Genomic DNA, 18334 nt, shown 5'->3' on the forward strand with positions numbered 1-18334 from the left:
ATTTACCAAAGCTGAAACAGTGATTTCCTTCTCATTTCTGCTCGTGTTTGGCAGTTAATTTTCTCACAGCTAATTGGTTGGAGAAGAAGGCTGGAATGAGATCTTGTGGTTTTATTTTGTACTTGTTCAGCCGTTTATTAAGGCTGGCAAAATAGTGCAAAGATGAAACTAAACAATAACCTAAACTGCATGACCTAAGATTAAAGCATGAAAAAACCTGGAAACATGACATGAACATAGCAGACAACCAGACAAGGAATGAATGAAAACACACAGGAGGGGAAGTGGAAACACACGGAGAAACAGCTGACACAAATGAACATAACAACGTCACAGGGGAAGAGTAAAACTACACACACTGAAGATAGAAACACAAGACCTCTTCAAAATAAAACAGGAAACATAATGAGATGACATGACAACACGAACTCGACAACATGACACACATGAAGGGCGAGTGAGACTTAAACACAGGGGAATCTAATAAACTATGAACTGTAACAGCAACCTTGGCATAATAGAAATGAACTTAGATAACCTGCTGCTCGTCACTCGTCCCTCTTTTAGATCGCCTCCTCCCTCCTCACACTTGTGCAGCAGAGGCATTAATATCCAGGAGGAGGACAAAGATGACAGTGGAGGAGAGCTGAGCTGCAAGGACGGCCAATGAGCTGCTGCTGCTTGTAGCTCTAGAAAAACATGGGCATCCTGAATAAATGACGTTTTGCATAACCACCTGCTGTGGTTGTTTTCCTGTTTCATCTTTCTCTGTTATCAGTTTGCACATGCTCACTTCTCATGATAACAGGTACTCAGGATTAGGCTGACCCTTAGCGCAACTTGGACTGATATCACAGATATTTGCAGCATTGAAGGGTTTGACTGTGCAGTGATTACATAGCAGTTGGCTCGTGTTGCTGTATAAACAAAGGATTAACCGTGTTTGACAGTCTCATTAAGAAGCTCGAATACGTTCATCTAGATTAGCGCTCAATGTTGCAGCTCTGCATGTGGTCATGAACAATGCTGAGGCCTGCTGCTCCATGGAAACGGTTTCTCAACTGTCGACAGGCTGACTCAGCTGCAGAACATGCCACCAGTCTATGGTCGCTGGGCAAACATTGGTAAATGATAATAATGAAAACAGCAACAGTGTTTGCTGCTTATTTATATGGTTATATGGGTGACCACATTAACAGCCCCATGTTTTTATTCTTCAGCCTTGGCTACATATGAAGTGATTGACTTGCTGTGCATTGCTTTGCAGTAGTGAACAGCTTAATGTATTTACTACTCGCTTGTGTCATCGACAGTATACTTCACTCCCACTGCACAATTGTTTTTCAATTGCTCACCTTCAAGTTGAGAAACATTACCTGGCTACCTGTCGTGTTGCCTGTTATATTGCTACAAGTCCCCTTTAGACTCTGCTAGAGTGGCTTTACATGATCCACAGTTTGTAATAATCCATGTGTGTCCTGTACCAGGACTTGGTGCAGCTCCTAAATTCACCTTCTCTCTGAAACAAACTATTTAACACATTCCCATTTTAATAGGATCTTTCTTTCAATTGAGCTTTCTTCTGATTGGCCGCCTCTCATAAACAGAAGGTTTAAACGGCAGGTGGGAGGGGCTTCTGTGCTCACAGCCAGAGCTCTCTGCCTGAGATGGCCATATCTGCAACATCATACACAGCCAAGGGTAGGAAAAGCTGTCTGAAACAAAGCATTACTAAACTACAGTGAAGAGAAGCGTGACAGGTTCTCTATAACTAAACTGGAAAGTTATCAGGTAGATAACAGTATTATGATTAGAACCCTAATATTATGAGGTAGATAACAAGTTATATTGCAATTTGATTTCAGATTATTCTCTATTCTCTTTGGTCTTCTCAGTACTGAAAACATGATTGATTGATTGATTGATTTTTTGACAATCACAATCAAAAACATGTTTCTGCATTTAAAAATGAACAAATAGTTTGATATCAGACCTGTTACTGTTTCCATCTTCACTCTGACGTTTCTTTGATTCCAACAGATTTCCACGGGGGAGGGAAATCGAATCTTTTACACTGTGCACTAGTCTATGGTGTGTCTGCCCAAATCTAATTTTATTGTAAAGTCATCTGAGGCTTCAGGAGTGCAGTGGAGTGAAAGGAAAAGCAGTTCAGTGTTTTCTTCTGTTAGCGATTCTGCTGCGGGGATGCCAAACGAGGAATGGGGATTAAAATACTCCTGTTGTAGCACAATTCAAGGGAAAAAGCTTGACAACAGCATTAATCTCATTGTGGTAGTGATTAGGTAATTATTAGTCGTCTAACTAACGGTATTTGGGTTGTGTAGATTTACTACGCCTGTGGTGGCGTCTAATCAAACATGATAACTGCTCTTATTGCTTTGTGATGGTTACTTCTATGTGACAGGAAATTGTTAAATTCGACAGTCTGATGTGCGTCAGCTTCAGTAGTTTGAGCCTGCTGATAACTCCTTGGTTGAAAACTGAATGAGTCTTATTGTCACTTCATCGCTAAGCCAATGTTCCAGAGATCCGGTTTTAAACAGTGATGTTTTTATTTCCCTTTTTAGTCAAGATTTGCAAGCTGCCCTGCCAGGTAGGCAGTGTTTCAGTCTCCTCATTAAAACCTGAGTGGATTTCTACAATTACACCTCTCCTGCCACGAACGGCAACTTAAAGTGAACCCAGAGCCTGCTCCCACTTTCAGTGCTTTCTGAGTTAATTACATCTGGCCACGATCAGGGACCTCATTTCCAACGAATACCTGCGGTTTAACCCTGATGGCCCTGCTAACCATATTTAGCAGCGTTTGAATAAAAACAACCATGAAAGGCAAAAAATGGCTAAGAACATCACCGAGCTGCTCGGGTGGATAGGACATCCTAATCCCCAGATAGATGTGTGAGCTGACTTTAAAAATAGCTTCTTTTTGTTATAAGACAGACCATGACTGATGTTGACGAGAGCAAAACGGCTTCTAGGATGTCACTTAGAGGAGTTTTCCACATTAAGGCTGCTAAATCTGGAAATGCATTATGTTCTCTCAGTTTGTTCTTACTGACTCAGTAAATTGTAAATGAGGGCTAACTCTCAAAGATGTCTCAAGTTCCCAAAACAAAGCTTCCCAGGAAGTCTGTTATATTTTTTGTCCCTGCAGTGTTGAGGCATCAGCTGTGTGACTGTGGGTGCTGCTCACTGAGTTTAAATCCAGATTAAAGATTCATTATCAGCTGTAAAGATGTTTGCTTCAGGGCAGAAGCCTGTTAACCTCGCAGCACCAGGTGTAGACTTTCAGCTCTCTGCTGCCGAGCCAGTAAGGCTCCTGAGATTGTAAACAAACCTTTAAGGGAAATTTCACTCATTATCTTGGTTTAGAACTGTCATATTCAGGACAGGAAAACAAATTACTTCATAGAAATGTAGAATTTGTGGAGTTAAGTCTACTTTTGTGAACATTTCTGTATGTTATAGTAAATGGAAACTGTTTACAGTAGTGTCCAACATTCTTGAGTCACCATTAGGCTTCAGTGAGCAGTAGAGGAATCAACTGAAAGGCGAGATGCATCTGTCGGGTCTTTGCTAGATTTTTCCTGTTTTGTTTTAGATGGTGTTCATCTGATGTAGCAGGTTTTTTCTAGACCTGCTGCTTCTTCTTTTCCCCCTCATTTGTCCAACTTCATCAAATTGTTTTTAAAGGGCCCGCTGCACACCGTGCTGAGTTTAAGACTAATAATGTATTTTTGCAGCAGGCCTAAAGATACAGTTTAAAATTGTCTATTGACTTAAGTTTTCTCTTATTTGTAGACAGCACTGGTTCATCCTTGAGTCAGATGTCTTTCTTATGCTCGAATGCTTCAATCAGCTTAAAAAACAAAAAAAATGTCTTTGAAAATTCTCATCTGCAGGGACTGGACTGGAAATGAGTGAAAAAGCAGCCACAAATTTAAAAGCTCTCTGAAAAGCCTGCAAAACTGTTGCACAAGACCAGTGGGAAAAAATACAAGTCTGACTCCTTTGAAAGAAAATGTAAAGAAGTGGGTGGTGGCTGAAGAATTTTGCACAGTATAATAATCTTAATCTCTGTGACATTTTCACAATCCTAATCTGGACCAATCACGTAAAGTCACGAGATGGGGGGAAAATCTGATGCCGTCGTAAACGTAAAAACTGGCCTAACATTGAGTGACATGCTGTGAAGTGTCACAACTGTAGCTCAAACTTGGGAGAGAAATGCGTTAGTAAAAGCTTAGTTACCTATGGTAACAAATAAATTGTTGTTGAGATGTGTGTCCTTTATTAATGTATAATCCTGTTTGACCGATCCAGCCTCAGAGGACACAAACACCAAGTCTGCTCTGTTTCTGTCCTCCCCTGTAGGGGCTAAACTGACCTAATTAAAGTGCCGTCTGCTCAGCCTCATGTTGATGTTCTTAGTTTAGACCTGACTCCTGCAGCGTTTACCTGTTTACCCATTTCAGGAGCTCTCAGTGTAACTCTTTCATGATGAGATGTCAGAGACCTGTTTGTCAGGTGCAGACTTGCTCTGTCTGAAGTCAGTATTTGAATATCTCTGTGTTCTCGGCAGGAGGCTGATGGCGATGACAGGTTGGGGCTGGCAGGTGACGCAGAGGGAGAATGTGATGGCGACTCCAAAGCAGACACTCCAGATTATCCTCTCGCCACAGCAGACACAGACAACACTCCAGAATGCCTCAACAAAGCTCTGGAGGGGCTGCCGCCCAGGTAAACAGTCCTCAAACGCAGAAACCCACATGCCAGAAAACATTTGTGCCCAAAGCGTGTCTTTTTGATATCCGTGCTTATAAATGACTCACAATCCCACAGCTGAGCTGGAATGCAGAACCACAGGGGTATGATAACGTTAACATGGTCTGTCAGAAGCAGTTATAACAGTGCAGATGCTCTCTGGGAAGATATTTGGAGGGCTACAGTTGGTTGTTGGCATAAAAAGCGGCAGAAATAGTTACAAAGTTACAAATAAGTTCAAAGCAAGTGAGGGTTTTTATTAATAGTAGGGATAAATGTTACTAGTTCACTAGACAGCTATTATGCTTATGTTCAGCTTTATATTCTTATGTTTGGACTGTTCAAAACAATCCTTTTCTTTCTTTGTTGTTTTTGTAAAATAAGAAGCCCCTCACTTGTCCTCCGTCTCAGGTTGTTTAACCTCCCTTCAGCTTTCCTTTAAGCTCGCCTTCTGAGAGCAGCTCGTAGGGTTGGAACCAGAGATGACCATATTAGGGATTTCCACTCTGTGATAACATATAGAGGCAAGAGCAATAAAAACTAGGCTACCTCAAGTCTGAGGTTTTGGCTCTCAGGGACTACTTATACATGAATGTATTTTGCCTTTTTTAATATTCACCATTGGATACTAGAGGTGGGAATCACCATACATCCCATGATACAATATTATCACAATACTTAACGCACGATACGATATTATTGCAATTTTTAAAAATATTTTGCCATATTCAGATTCTGTACATAAAGGTAAACTTTATCAATATTCATTTTATCTAATAACAAAGTCTCACACTCAGTCTTTCTCTCATTTCAGTCAGTTTTATTGTTGACAAACTGAACAGTTTGTATTACAGTAGCTATTCTGAACTATGCAATTTATGAAAACTATGCAGCCCCTTCAGCAACTGAAGAATTTGAAAGTAAATTAAAACAAAATATAATTTTACATTAAATTAAAAAGTTTTAAACTTAATAAAAATAAAACATGTCTTAAATAAAATAAGTAAACTGTCATGTTTATTGCTGCCAAAAAAAAAGTTAAACACATTTGGACAGTGTCAGGATTCTTGCTCAGAAAAAGGAGCTGATCAACATGCTCTGAAGTCGGAGCATGTTCCAGTCCACAAAAACTTTTTTTTGTAACAAAATATCGATTTCTGCTGTCCCTGTATCGATACATTATTAGCAAACAAAATATCACGATACTACACAGTATCAATTTTTTTCCCCCACCCCTATTGGATACAGTGCATATCTGGCAGAAAAAATGAATAATTGTACTTTTAATACTTGTACCCCTGCCTTTTAAAAAAGCCATTCATATTTTGTAAATGTACAACACCAGATAATTTGACATATAAAACAAGAATAGTTATTATTTTGAATATTTTCAGGTGGCTCTTAAATACACACATATACTAACAGTGTTCATCTTCCTCCATTAGATTATGTTAAGTTTTGACTTAAAAAAAAGACTTGAAATAACCATTAAGTCATTTGATTATTAAGTATAAAGTATAGATATCCCTGTGTATACAGTGTAAATATAACAGATCAGATCAACAGATCAATATAAAGATCAAATTCATTCTAAGTGCAGTGAATCGTTTGCATGTTGGCTGTTCTGCTGTTCGTTGACACAGTTTAAAGATTTCTAAGTGCGGCTCAGGTGACCTGATGAAACCTGACGTGCATTTTAAATGTTCCACTGCTGTAATGTTCAGCTGTAACAGGCAGTTTTCCCTCTGAGTTATGAGAGCACCTCAGTGAGGTGATTGTTTACCTTTCTGGTATAAATGTAGGTTAATTTGAGCAGAAATAGATTCTTACTGTTTGAACATGCTCTTATTAATGCAGTGAAAGTGAATTTGCAGCTATTTCAAAGAACTCAGCTCCAAGAGTTCAATAAATTACTTTGTGACTGCTGATAATTTTAATTTGACTATCTATCGACATGTAATCCCGACTGATAAATTATATTTATGAGTTGGGACTCTTTTATTCAAAGCGAGTGGCAGAAGCGATGGCACAGAAGGTTTGCATACGCCTACAGTGATTATGTTATAATATATGCAAATAAACAAACACAGCACTGAGATGGCTTTTAGATCTAAAAGCTAACCTAGTGGTTAGGTTTGCCTGGAAAAAAATCCACATGACCTTTTTTGTTGGTACTCATGTCAGTAGCATGCACTCTGGTACAATGAAGCAGGCGGAGCACTGCTTTCTGTTTGGTAAGGAAGAAAATGTGATTTTATTTTTATATACAGGTCGTGTATACAGTATAAACCTCTGTAAATAAGCAGGAGAAATACCTTAATATATAATAATATTTTGTGATAATACTCTTTATTTATGGGCTAATGTGGTGTATTTCGAGGTAAGACACTAAATCCTGGTGAAGTCTGGGAAATACAATGAAATCTGGACTCTACCCCTGTAATCAGTAAAGGAGCCACTGATATATAGTTCTTGCACTATGAAAATTCCTTGAACAAGGAGGTCAGTGCTGTTTCACATTACACTTTGAACAGGTTTGAGTCCTCAGCTCCTGAAACAGGTCACCTTATGGTCATTTGGTCACATTTCAGTAGAATTGACAGTGTTTGTGTTACACTTTCAACACAGCGCAGGTCTAAACTTAAAGCTCAACGTTCAGACTGTGTTTGGTGCGTCTTTGGGAGTTGCTTCGTCCATGTGAGTGGCCCTAAACAGCAGAGAGATGCATAATATTTGATTTCACAAGCTCCCTTGGCTCAGCGGCAGCACCACACACCCTACTGTTACGCTTCGTGTGCCTGGGAGCAGGTGATGCAAATTGTGTAATCGGAGAGCACATTATACTTTCCCACTGAAATATATTTAGTGACTCATCATTTTGTGAGTTTGTGAGAAGAATGAAATCTGCATTTGATTTTTCTAATGGAATATTCTTCTCGCTCTTATTTTGAAAGTTCAGTAGCTGCTTGCCGTTCATTGGCCAGGTTGCTGTTGTGGTGGTCTTCAGTATAATTCAGTAGTCCATGTTTTCTCTGGAAATGCACAGCAAGCAGAAGAACCTGCAGCAGGAGGAGAGCTCACACATGAACATAGCATCCGGGCAGAACACGGACTGCTGTAGTCCAAGATGGTGGAGTTCATCTGGAGAGCAGCTGTCTGTATTCGTTTCATTCTGGTGGACCTGGCACATAAAACATGTGCAAATAAGTAATTTTTTAAAAACTACACAGGTGTTTTCCAAGCAGACTCTTCCAAACATTACTATGACAGTTAAAAGCAGTCGTTCATGGAGTCTGCAGAGTGAATGATTGTTTGAATGAGTTTAATAGAGCTGGTGCAAACACTGCTTATTGCTGTGTTTGTGAGTGAAACAAGTATTTTGTAGGTTTAATTATCGTGTGCGCTGCGGCACTCACTGCCACTGTCTTGGGTTTGTCTGGATCAAGTTGTCACTGAATGTTTGAATGACAAAACTCATTGCTTTAAAACATTAATGAAGCTGGCAAAGCTACATATCCCATGTCTGACATGGTCTTTATATACAGATGGGGAGTGGAGGATGTGAGCAATGAAGGCCAGGTCACAGGGCTTAAAGGCTCACGAGGGGAGAAGCGACTAATCCCTGCAGACTGACCGTTGGAGCCACTGTGCTGCAGAGAGAGAAGGAATGAAGGGAGACGAGATATTCAGAGAAGAAGACTCAGATGGAGGGAGGGGGAACGAGCAGTAGAGTGAATCAGAATCAGAATAGAGAGCAGACGTATGGGCTGAGCAGAATGACCCGGCAGAGAAGGATGGACTCGAAGGTGAAAAGAGAGGGAAGGGATGTAAATGCAGACAGCGCGATGGTGGATGGAGTGTGAGCACAGCGCAGACTGGAAACAGCAGCAGCTTTTTTTTCATGATGCAGCTGTTTTTCAGCTCCATTCACACGGCGAGCAGCGGGCTCTCTGCCCTGCGTGGCTGCTGTGCAGCTCCCTGATAACTGCTTTAAAAAAGGACCCGGCTTCTTTCCATAATTGCAATCATGCTGTGCTTGCAGTGCAGGTAGTGCTGCTAAAACATAAGAATATAAAGCTGAACATAAGCATATGTCGTTAGGCCTTAAAGACCAATTACCACTAAGCCTTAGCCTAAGCTACTACTCGCAAACAACATATGCTAAACATCTTTATGCGCTATTAAAAGCAGGCCTTATTTGGGCCAACTCATTCACCACATGAGTGCAGATGTTACAGCAAAAGTCATAATCCCTGGAGCTGTATGCAGTAGCTCAGTAAACCGCACGTAATGAACTTAAAATGTCAATAAATGCATGTAGATGACAGTGAGGTGTCAGGGTGAGCTTTAGGCTGTTTTTGACCATAAAGCTTGGTCCCTGCACGCCAGCAGTCAGATGGGGTAAAGAGAGCAGCAGGCGGCAGTGAACTTGGACGCCATGATGTTAGACATAACTGCGGCCAACTGCAGCCCGGGAGGGTAACCCTGAGTGATAAATGGTTCACCTGTAGCGACCTTATGAATTTTACTGATATACAAACAAGTCATCATGAAAATTCCTGCACAGCACCTCAATATTCTTAAGAAGCAAACTGTGGACTGTCATCTTTCTCCTCCTTTGACTTTCAAACCAGTGGCATTTCATTCATTTTGAATGAGAACTCAAAACGTCTTTAGTGACTTATTATATATATTATTATTAATTCTGTATAATATATTATTAATTTTAGTTCTAATTTCTAATCTCCACAGATGGAAAAACTACTGGATACGAGGAGTTCTGTCTTTAGCCATGATCTCTGGCTTCTTCCTCATTATATATATGGGACCTATTGCTCTTATACTTGTGGTAAGTGTCGTCTTTGTTCTGTACCGTTTTTGTAAAAACACAGAATGAAGCTCATAGTTTGAATCTGTTGCTCGTGGCTGAACTTTGTTCTCATGTTTCCGCTTTGCTCCCATCATCTGACCCAGGTCATGTCTGTCCAAATCAAGTGTTTCCAAGAAATTATCACCATTGGCTACAGAGTTTACCATTCCTATGACCTGCCATGGTTCAGGACACTAAGCTGGTAAGGAAAATGGGTTTCACAGAAAAAGAGCTGATACTTTGATGTATTTTGAACAGAGGGTTCCTCTTAAATGGATAGCTTGTTTTCTTTGAAGAGGGGATGCATGACGCCTTTATCCAGTAGTCAGTGCATTGCCCAGACTCTGTTTGTGGACACGTCACTAAACCTTAAAAGGCCCATTGATTGGTAAACTGTATGTAGTTATTTGCGAAAATTAGTTTAGATCTGAGCTAACCTGCTTATCATAAACTAATTAATGCAGCAGCTAATTAGACCAGCAAACTATATGTTCGGTAAGATTCTCTTTTTTTATCTGGTAGCTTTGGATGGATATAACAGCTCAAGTTCAGTACAGTCTGACAGCTAAACCCCTGAAAATGTAACATGCACACAGCCACAGTGACATCGTCCACGTAAAGCTGTGAGTGAAATGTTTACACTGTCGCCATGTTTGTGTTTGAGAGTTAGATTGGGACAGTGCACATTCATTCACTAGTGTACTGTTGAGCTGAAGGGTTCCTATAGACTTCTATTGCAGCTCGAGGAGTCGCCCCCTGCAGGCCATCAGGGGAAATACATGTCAAAGACATTGTTTATTTACAGTCTGTTAACCATCTAATAACAGTTTTCATTGATCTAGAGATAACATACATGCTTGTTTTATAGCCTCGAAGGGGACAGCACATGTGCTTTCACTTGTTTTGGGAATAAGCAAAAGAATAATAACAGCAGGATTTTGAAATTCACCGATTGTCACGTAAGAAGTATTTTTAATCTTTTGTTCTTGATCTGATGGTTTCCAGTTCACGTCGTGCTTTCACCACTTTTATGCAGTTTTACATAAACAAAATACTCCCAGATGTTTCTCCTTTAATAAAAACCAGTAAGTGCTATGTAGAAAAACAGGTTTTCGTGTCCCCAAGTAGTGTATTGAGGATTAAGGACTATTAGTACACTCAACATTATCAAAGGAAAAATAAATAAATTCCAAAACTCAAATACCGAAGCCCCCAGGCCATCTGAATGTTAGCTCTATATTCATACTGAGCTGTCTTTCTGGTATGTAAGGAGATTTAATGAAGTCCCATTTTAAGCCAGCAATGTTTGTGGCATCCACACATCATTAAACTCTGCTGTGCTGTCAGAAAAACGCTGAGTCAAGCCAGCTTCTTCTGCAGTTACTTTCTCTGTCTGTGCAACGCCTCCTTTCCCCCATGACGACTACTTTGCTCCTATTTTTGTTGCAGTGTTTTTGTTGTTACTTTGCATACACAGCACACACCCCCACGGGATGCGACACTGCAGCCGAGAGCAAAGATCACTGCCATGCTGGAAGTAAATGAAAGCTAATTGAAACTTGCCCCTTGCATCAAAGCCATCCCTCATAACACCATGCACGACCAAACAGTGCAGGTCAATGTACAGTGGGCAAGAAACACTGGTAGACACACAAACCCTCTGACCCACACGGGCAACAATCCCTGAAACATACCGAGGAAACGGATATCAAAGCATGAATGTAGAGGAAAACTAATTCCCTTTGTTTTCTGCCTCAGGTACTTTCTGATTTGTGTCAACTACTTCTTCTATGGAGAAACTGTTGCAGATTACTTTGGGGCTCTGGTGCAGAGGGAGGAACCTCTGCAGTTCCTGGCTCGATATCACCGCTTCATCTCCTTCGCGTTGTACCTCGCAGGTGAGTCTCACCTGTTGTATCTCCATAAACACACATGCTCTTTGGCCCTTAGTCTCTCACTCACGTTTTCCTTACGGGGGTGGATTAGGTTTCACAAGACGCAGCTTTTACTCAGTAGAGTTCAGTTACAAATAACATTACTGGGGAAATAAATTGAACAAAAGCAGAAACAAAGCTCTCGGGGAGCTTCTTGGTATAAACAGACTAAACTGATTTACAGTGATACAGCTTTTTCTTTGGTCCTTACATTTACTGATAGGACTGTTTATTGCTACCGGATGTGCCGTAAAAGCACAAATATTGAGGTGTGGCTTTTATCAGCGTGCTGTCCCCATACATTATGGGTAAAGAGAAACAGCAACTAACCAAAAAAGCCAAGTGTATAATTGTAGTTTTCTTTTGGAAACCACTTGTGATCTTAGATTCAAATCATCTTGATAAATTGCTAAACATAAATTAATTTATCAATATATGTTACGGTTTTTTCCCCTGTTTGTACTGGGCTGCCATGAGCTGGGGAACTTTACAAATTTGCAGCAGTTGTGGAGATCAGCTGTGAACTGAATCCCATGCAAATGTGTCACATTTATAATTTGTAAAATAAAAAGTTGCCACAAATGTGACCCCTGTTTGCTAAACAGAAGGTGAGGCTTCAGCCTCTGTGTGATCTGAAGTCAACGGGTCTTTTTTTTTGCCTCCCTGTTTCCTGTGTTGGCAATTACAAATGAAAGTCTAGTGGTAAATTTAGGAGAGCTCACGTTGCTACGTGGCATAAAGACCCATTCAGATGAGAGGCAGGGGAAATCTCAGTGAGACGGGAGGAATGCACGGCGTCTTGTAGCTTGGCCGAGAACGGCTGAGTTTGACCGGAGATATCAGTAAAATCGAGTAAAAGAGACTTTGTTTATCCTGTGACTGCACAGCTCAAATCATGAGCCTGGAGGAGTATTTCAGAGTCATGCAAAAGCCCTCTTTGCACAGGATTAGTATTACCAGGAGATGTTAATTAACATTCATATGCCGAGGGCTGAGCCCACTGAGGGATGGCAGATGTTCTCACTGAGTGCTGCCATGCATGTTTAACCTTTTTCATCTTTTGGTATTTCACTCTGATGGATTCCACCTTACTCACTGGGCCCCGATTTTCACTTGATTACTTTTATTAGAGGAGCTCTGATTGGGGAAATATTGCCGGTATTTTGTGTTGGAATGGATATGTTAGATTCACCCAGGGTTAAGGTTACAGATGATCTCCTTAACAGTGAAATAGAGTTCTTGGAGTTTCCTGCTAATTAGCCACTAATTTCAATTTCTATCTGTGCTGAATAAAAGTGACATTTTTCTAATTTTGTAGAAAAAACTGTCCCATTTAGGATAAAGGGTAGTAAATCCTTACCGTCACCCCCCAAAATAAGCTGAGGTAGGAACCTAACCCAACGAAACAAACTGTGGATCTGGATCTTTACACTCCTAATCTTCTTGTGTAACTTTTAACCTTTAAAAACACTGACCCAAAAATGGACCAAATGCAAAAGCTGCCTGCAACCCCCAGTAAAGACCCGAGGCACTCGGCGTGCTTGTGATGATTCTGTATTAACTGGTACACGACTCGCCAGCTTTCCAGCTGTCTCAATCTGTCGGTACCGGCGTCACTGAAATAGCACGAGTATCATTACCAGATAGTTTTCAGCCTCCCTGGCACTGCCCCTCGAGCCCACTGCACCACCCCTCATCTGCAGACCACACCTCCACCACACAGCCGCTGTGTTTAAATAAAAACAAACATCTTCGTGCATTCATATTGTTTTCAGTGTTAAGGCCAGTGGAAAAACTAAAGTTTTTTATTTTATTTTAATCTGTCTCTTAGTAACAAGCGCAGAAGTGCAGAAATAGCTAGGTTTAGAAATTAAGATTAACTTCTGCTTTACAGAACAAAGTGCAGTTTAATGTAAGACGAGCACCATTTGGCATCTGAGACATTTTGAACTACACATGCTCTTCTTAACCTGCCACAGTACCAACTCTGCAGAGGGTCTGTCCTAGAAAAAGCTCACACACAAGCTCTCAGCTGCACCAAGCCTCGGCTCAAATCAGTGTAACATCAGAGTTACCGAAGGTTAAATGCCCAGAGACTTTCTGTGAAGGAAAACTGAGAAGTGTCCAATCACAAGCGTGTCTCCCACATCCCCCTGAAACACTACATCATGTGTTATGAGTCTTGATATTTTTGATTATAGCGTACACTTGTTGTTCATCTTGGAGTAAAAACTGACAGCATGTCGTCTGCTCTTTCACAGGTTTCTGCATGTTTGTGCTGAGTTTAGTGAAGAAACATTACCGCCTGCAGTTTTATATGGTGTGTATCAGCCAAGTAACCATCTACTCCTCTGCTGCACCACTAACCTTCTCATCCATCCCCTCTCATGGCTTCCTGCTTCTTCTGTCTCACTCAGAGGAATTTAGAAACTCATCTCACGCCTGCAGAAGGCTTTTTAGGTCGTGTTTGTCATTAAATGTTATCCTGCATTAGCTCTCTGTCCACACCGACACAGCGTTTGATCCCAGATGAGTGCAGTGGCTCCAGCTCCATTTCATTTATGTGCACCTGCTTTGCTTATTTCTGTCTGTAGCCACCTTTATGCTCCACATTTTATCAACAAAACAAATTTTAATGACTAACTTAATTTAAATTTTAATGTTATCTCACATACAAATTTATGCAAATTGCTACAAATAGCACGAATGCAAACATTTCTCAGGAAAGGCGGCCACAAAGGGAAGAGCCACCCTTTCTTTCATCCAACATGATTATTTTCAGGCTAAACTGCTCATTGTATACTAGTATTTTAGAATGGTTTAATTGTGCTGCTGTCTTTGTTTCTAGTATTGTAATAATTTAGTTGCATGCGTCTCCACAGGAATCAGTTCTCTCACTGCTGCCTGCTTTTCTTTTGATGTTTTTCACATTTCTGCACCATCTGATCTGCGGTGTGGCTCTGTCAGTGCCGTCCAGCATGTCCGCCTGTCCTTCTGTTTGTTTCCACTATTTCTGACATGATCCGACTTTCTGAGCAGGCACGGCTACATTCCAGTGCAGTGACACTGTGGTGTTTGTGTTTGTGTTTGCCATTCCAGTTTGCTTGGACCCATGTGACCCTGTTGATTGTGGTAACTCAGTCCCACCTTGTCATTCAGAACCTGTTTGAAGGAATGATCTGGTAAGCAGGACAAAGAAAGACTAGAGGAAACTGCCCTGTGTCTGACTATCACTGTTTTATATGTTTCATCGCAACTGTGTGCCCACTGTCGGAGTTCGCTTTGTGCAGGCTTCTTAAAAAGGCAACAGTGCATTTAAAAATTAAGTCACACCAATAAAGTTTTAAGTAAGAGGAAAAAATAAGTCATTAGAGGGCAGAAGCATTTTTGAGCCAAGTCAGATACTGATTCTTACCTCTCATCATCACTGAAATTCCTGTTTTTCAGGTTCATCGTCCCCATCTCCATAGTGATCTGCAATGACATCATGGCCTACCTGTTTGGGTTCTTCTTTGGGAGGACTCCACTCATTAAGGTAAATTAGAAATGGCTTTGAATTTCTATTTCATGCTGATAAATTTAAGGTATGAGAAATTGGAAAACTGAACCTCTTTTCAGTGGATGATCTCATGGCGACTATGTCCCTCACTTATATACAGTCTATAGATGAGACCTGCAGAAGCTGTTGTGGAAAACATACGTAAAGAGAGTCTCCCTTCAGTTTGTTAAAGAGTTGCTTTCATGGTGAAACACAGCGTGAGCTCAAAACTAATAAATGTTCAGCGTCAGTGGTGATGAATGTTTTATCAGACTCATGTGCCGACTGCTTCACAGTCTGCCTCAGTATCAAAACAGGTGGTTGAAATTTGCCTCACAGGGCATCTGCATGGAGATCCAAGTAGTTATAATAAGGTCAGGTTGGATTCTCCAAGTACTGAGGAGAGATGCTCCAGTGTTTCAGAGGAAATGTAATTCATAGCAACAGTAACTAGCCAGTGGGAGAAATAAGCATTTGATTGTCTGTTGAAGTCATTTTAACCACTTACAAAGAAATGAGCCAACTATGATTCAGTGGTAAGTTTGCTTTAATAGTTTAAGATAGAAAATGAAGAAAAACGCATTCTCCAACAAATTACTTTGTTTTAGGGATTTGAGCCTCTCAGAGGACATGGCGTAGTACTTGGTGGAGTAGCTGTTGTGGGCAAGCACTGCTGTTAAGAAGTTCTCGTAGTAAGTCCTGAGGTTCGTGCACATCACAGCAGAGATTTTTAGCCACTGCTCTCTGCAGAGCCTCTCAGGGTCTTTAAGGTTTCTAGTTTGTCACTGGGAGACACAAAGCTTCTGGGCTCTCTGTGGGTCCAGAGGCTGACCGGGCGACTCCATGGCCTCCACATGCTGCTTCTTGGGCCACTCCAGAGTGAAGGAGGTTCTTGTTAAAGATTTTTCCATCTTTTTCCTCAATGTGATGCAGCGGTCTTGTGCTGTGGGTAGGGGGGAAAAAAGCATGGAAACATGCCGTAGTCGGCATTGTTTTCCCTTGAACTGTGCAGAGAGGACTAATGCAGACGATTCAGTTTGGTCTCATCTGAGTCATTCAGGTGTTCGCTAACAAACCTGAGTCAGGCCTGAACATGGGCCTTCTTGAGCAGGGGTACTTTGCAAGCACTTTTCAAGCCGTAACAGCTTGGTAGGGAGTCGATGGGGGTCAAGTATTTATTTATTTCCCTCACTGTAACTGCAGCTCTTCCAGGCAGCATTGCTATCACACTCATTAAAAACATGCACTGTTAAAGCACTGAAATAGTCAGATACAGGTCTTGAACTGTAAATCTAATGGATGTTGAACCCTTCATCATCTGATGACAGCCGCTGCTGCTGTACAGACTCAGCAGATCGGAGCTGAGGGCAGAAAAAAAGATTTATTCTAAATCACGAGTAGTTTGTGGTGAGACTGAGTAAAAACCACACGTCAGGTTGATGTGAAAGAAGCCTTGTGTTTGTGTTTCTCACGCCCCGCAGCTCTCACCCAAGAAGACCTGGGAGGGTTTCATCGGAGGGTTTTTCGCCACTGTCGTCTTTGGCTTCATTGTGAGTACGCTTCTTGTTTTTTACATTTTTGCTTTGACTCACATGGTCAGAATTTCCTGCTATGCAGAGCTGTTTATGGAAGCAGACAAATCAAAGGAAACATAGATGTTGCCTTTCTTCTGCGTTGCTACTGTAGATAAGGAGCAGCTGTCGCCAATCTGTATTTCACTGTTAGCGTTGTGATTGTTGGCAGTTTCTCATCACTCTTACAACTGCCAGGACATTTTTATAACAGTCACGTGACTCTTAGTCACAGAAAAAATGTGAAATATGCTTGGATGTTGTTGGAGTTTCGATTTTTTTGCAATTTAATGGCAGTCGGGACCAAAATAGCCATTTTTCAGCCTCATTTTTACGATTGTGCTTCACGTTCGTTTGCATCTCACAGGTGGTTGTTTCAGAAGCTAATGTTTCCTTTGCGTTCCCTCAGCTGGCCTACCTCCTCTCTCAGTTCCAGTGCTTTGTGTGTCCCGTGGGCTTCAACAGTGAGTCAAACAGCTTCACAGTCGAATGCGAGCCGTCTGACATCTTTGTGATGCAGGAGTACACACTTCCCACTGTGCTACAAAACACACTGAGATGGGTAAGACTCTGTTCTTGTCTTTCTTTAGGAGTCATAATCATGACGACATTAAGAGATTTTAGAATGAAAGACATATGCAGTACTCCTCCTGAAATCATCAGAAATGTTTTGCAGATGCTACATTATTTAGTTTATTTCTTCAATGCAGACAGCTAACATGATGTCATTAAAAGTGATGCTCATGGTCATTTCCAGCTCCAGATTTTTAGTCTTGCTCTGCAGATCAGATTAAAATGGCTTTGATTAAATAACTTTTCAATATTTGTTTTGTCTCTTCTTGCCTCTCTTGCAGAAAACTGTCAACCTGTATCCCTTCGCGATCCACAGCATCTTCCTCTCGTCTTTTGGATCTCTCATCGGACCGTTTGGCGGCTTCTTTGCCAGCGGCTTCAAGCGAGCTTTTAAAATCAAAGTAAAGAGCATCTCCGTTTCTTCTTCGTGCGTTCACTCCTGTTTATCTGTTTGTCAGCGGGATTGCATAAGAGGTCTAATTTTATTGAGTTTGATGTAAATGTGGATCATGGACAGAGGAGGAACACATCTCTAAATATTCTGATAGGAGGGCTGAGCGGATGTGCTCTCTGAGGGCCTGTGCAGTTCATCTGCTTCCCTCTCCTGTTCATCCAGGATACTCCAGGGCTTTTGTTTCACACTTTCTGTTTGATGCAGTTTTTTGTTCAATCTGTTTTCCAGGTGAGATTTAAGTGTTGTTAGTTTCTGCGACCCGAGTGAGTGGTAGTAGTTAGCTGGAGCTCCAGCTCATACACTGTCACAGATTAGTATTAGAGAGAGCGACGGTTGAAATGTTGCAGAAACTGGTTGGACCACTTCAGCTGTGTTTACTCGCTGAGATTGTATTTAAAGTGGCAGGCAGCTCAGCATTGTTTGCTTAGTCACTAATGCATTCATTACTTCAGGCTGTCAGAGTAAGCTGTAGCCACCAGTGGTTTGTGCTTTTTTTGTGTGCATTCCTGGTGGCCTGTGTAGCATATCTTCACCTAGTGACACCTACAGTGGGGCAAAAAAGTATTTAGTCAGCCACCGATTGTGCAAGTTCCCCCACCTAAAATGATG

The 18334-nt window shown here is 41.2% G+C and overlaps 1 protein-coding gene across 1 annotated transcript in view; it reads left to right on the forward strand.

Annotated features, from left to right (window-relative positions):
- The window catches only part of cds1 (CDP-diacylglycerol synthase (phosphatidate cytidylyltransferase) 1), a 29042-nt gene that overhangs the window by 6171 nt on the left and 4537 nt on the right, over positions 1–18334 (forward strand). The window contains exons 2-11 of the mRNA XM_005730548.1: positions 4604–4761; positions 9538–9634; positions 9760–9857; positions 11414–11553; positions 13851–13909; positions 14689–14771; positions 15037–15124; positions 16609–16677; positions 17108–17260; positions 17553–17672. Coding sequence (XP_005730605.1) covers positions 4604–4761; positions 9538–9634; positions 9760–9857; positions 11414–11553; positions 13851–13909; positions 14689–14771; positions 15037–15124; positions 16609–16677; positions 17108–17260; positions 17553–17672 — 1065 coding nt within the window. The remainder of the gene's footprint in view (positions 1–4603; positions 4762–9537; positions 9635–9759; positions 9858–11413; positions 11554–13850; positions 13910–14688; positions 14772–15036; positions 15125–16608; positions 16678–17107; positions 17261–17552; positions 17673–18334) is intronic.

Source organism: Pundamilia nyererei, unplaced genomic scaffold (genome assembly GCF_000239375.1).
Source record: "Pundamilia nyererei isolate P.nyererei 1_Seehausen unplaced genomic scaffold, PunNye1.0 scaffold00038, whole genome shotgun sequence".
Classification (NCBI taxonomy): domain Eukaryota; kingdom Metazoa; phylum Chordata; class Actinopteri; order Cichliformes; family Cichlidae; genus Pundamilia; species Pundamilia nyererei.